The following is a 1,107-nucleotide window of genomic DNA, read 5'->3' as shown; positions in this document are numbered from 1 at the left end:
AAAGAGCAGGAAGCCATTTAACAGAGGACTCTCAAGGGAAAGACGTAGGCCTAGAACTCTTAACTGGACATGAAAACACTGCAAATGATCACTTTGTGTTTTCTCAAATACACGGACTTATTCCTGGCTTTTTGTATTTTTAAATTAACTTTTCAAGACAGTTTCAGAGAGCCAGATAAACAAGGTTAATAACATCGTGTCCCAGCCATACCTGTCTGCAGATACGTGCAAGTGCTTAGAGATCAGATCACACAGGAGCTTGGTGTAGGTCTTGTTCTGCTGCCCTCCTATTTTGCCGATGCTGTAAAGGCTGCAGAGCGCGCAGGGATCAGTGGAGCCCCCGAAGGACATCATCTGATCAGGTATGATGTGCACAGCGATGTACTGTGGTAAGAGAACAAACAGTTACAGGATTTCTCACCTTCCCTCTCCCGATACGAACTTGCTTTAGGTACCCAATTTAAACAGCGCCGTTGTGTGCCGTATTGTGGCCCAGGCAGCTCTCCAGCGCTGCCCTCTGCGCCCTTCCGAGGCTCAGGCGCTGCAGCCCACATGGGTGGCATAGCAGGGCATGCTGCGGGGATCCCCCCCGACCCTGGCTCTCAAGCTTTAGGAACGAAGGTTGTGTTTGTGCAAAGCCGCAGGCGAGATGGGTACTCCTGACCGCCACAGCACCGCCGCTGCACGGGGCAAAGAGCACACGGCTGGAGATAAAGGCCTTAAAACGGTATTTGCGTGCCAGAATTCACACCCTCAAATCACTGACTGAGCCGCCGGGCCTGTCTGAGGGCCTGTCTGCAATTCAGCCCTATCGGGCTTTGACTTCTCTGGCTGCAGCGGTCTGGCCCAGAGGGGCCGTATCCGATCCCGGGATACCCGGGAGCAGCCCGGCTCAGTATCTGTTCCTCCGCTTTGCCAGAGACTCGCTGGCCTGGCAGATACCAGCCCCTTCCCCCAAACGTGCCGCCGGCACAGCTCCGCGGCCGAAATCCCGACTCCCGGGCACAAGGGCGGACAAATCTCCGGCGTTGCAGCTATCCGAGCACGGAGCTGCCCGTACCTCAGGTTACTGCTCCGGGCCGCCAGGCCGACGGCCTCCGGGAGCCG

The 1,107-nt window shown here is 56.1% G+C and overlaps 1 protein-coding gene across 1 annotated transcript in view; it reads right to left on the bottom strand.

The window, feature by feature from the left end:
• The window catches only part of MIF (macrophage migration inhibitory factor (glycosylation-inhibiting factor)), a 12,447-nt gene that overhangs the window by 906 nt on the left and 10,434 nt on the right, over positions 1 to 1,107 (bottom strand). Inside the window, exon 2 of the mRNA XM_009330762.1 lies at positions 212 to 384. Coding sequence (XP_009329037.1) covers positions 212 to 384 — 173 coding nt within the window. The remainder of the gene's footprint in view (positions 1 to 211; positions 385 to 1,107) is intronic.

This window comes from Pygoscelis adeliae, unplaced genomic scaffold, assembly GCF_000699105.1.
Source record: "Pygoscelis adeliae isolate BGI_AS28 unplaced genomic scaffold, ASM69910v1 Scaffold358, whole genome shotgun sequence".
Taxonomy (NCBI): domain Eukaryota; kingdom Metazoa; phylum Chordata; class Aves; order Sphenisciformes; family Spheniscidae; genus Pygoscelis; species Pygoscelis adeliae.
Note: the sequence above shows the minus strand (reverse complement) of the source record. Positions and strands in the feature narration are given on the sequence as shown.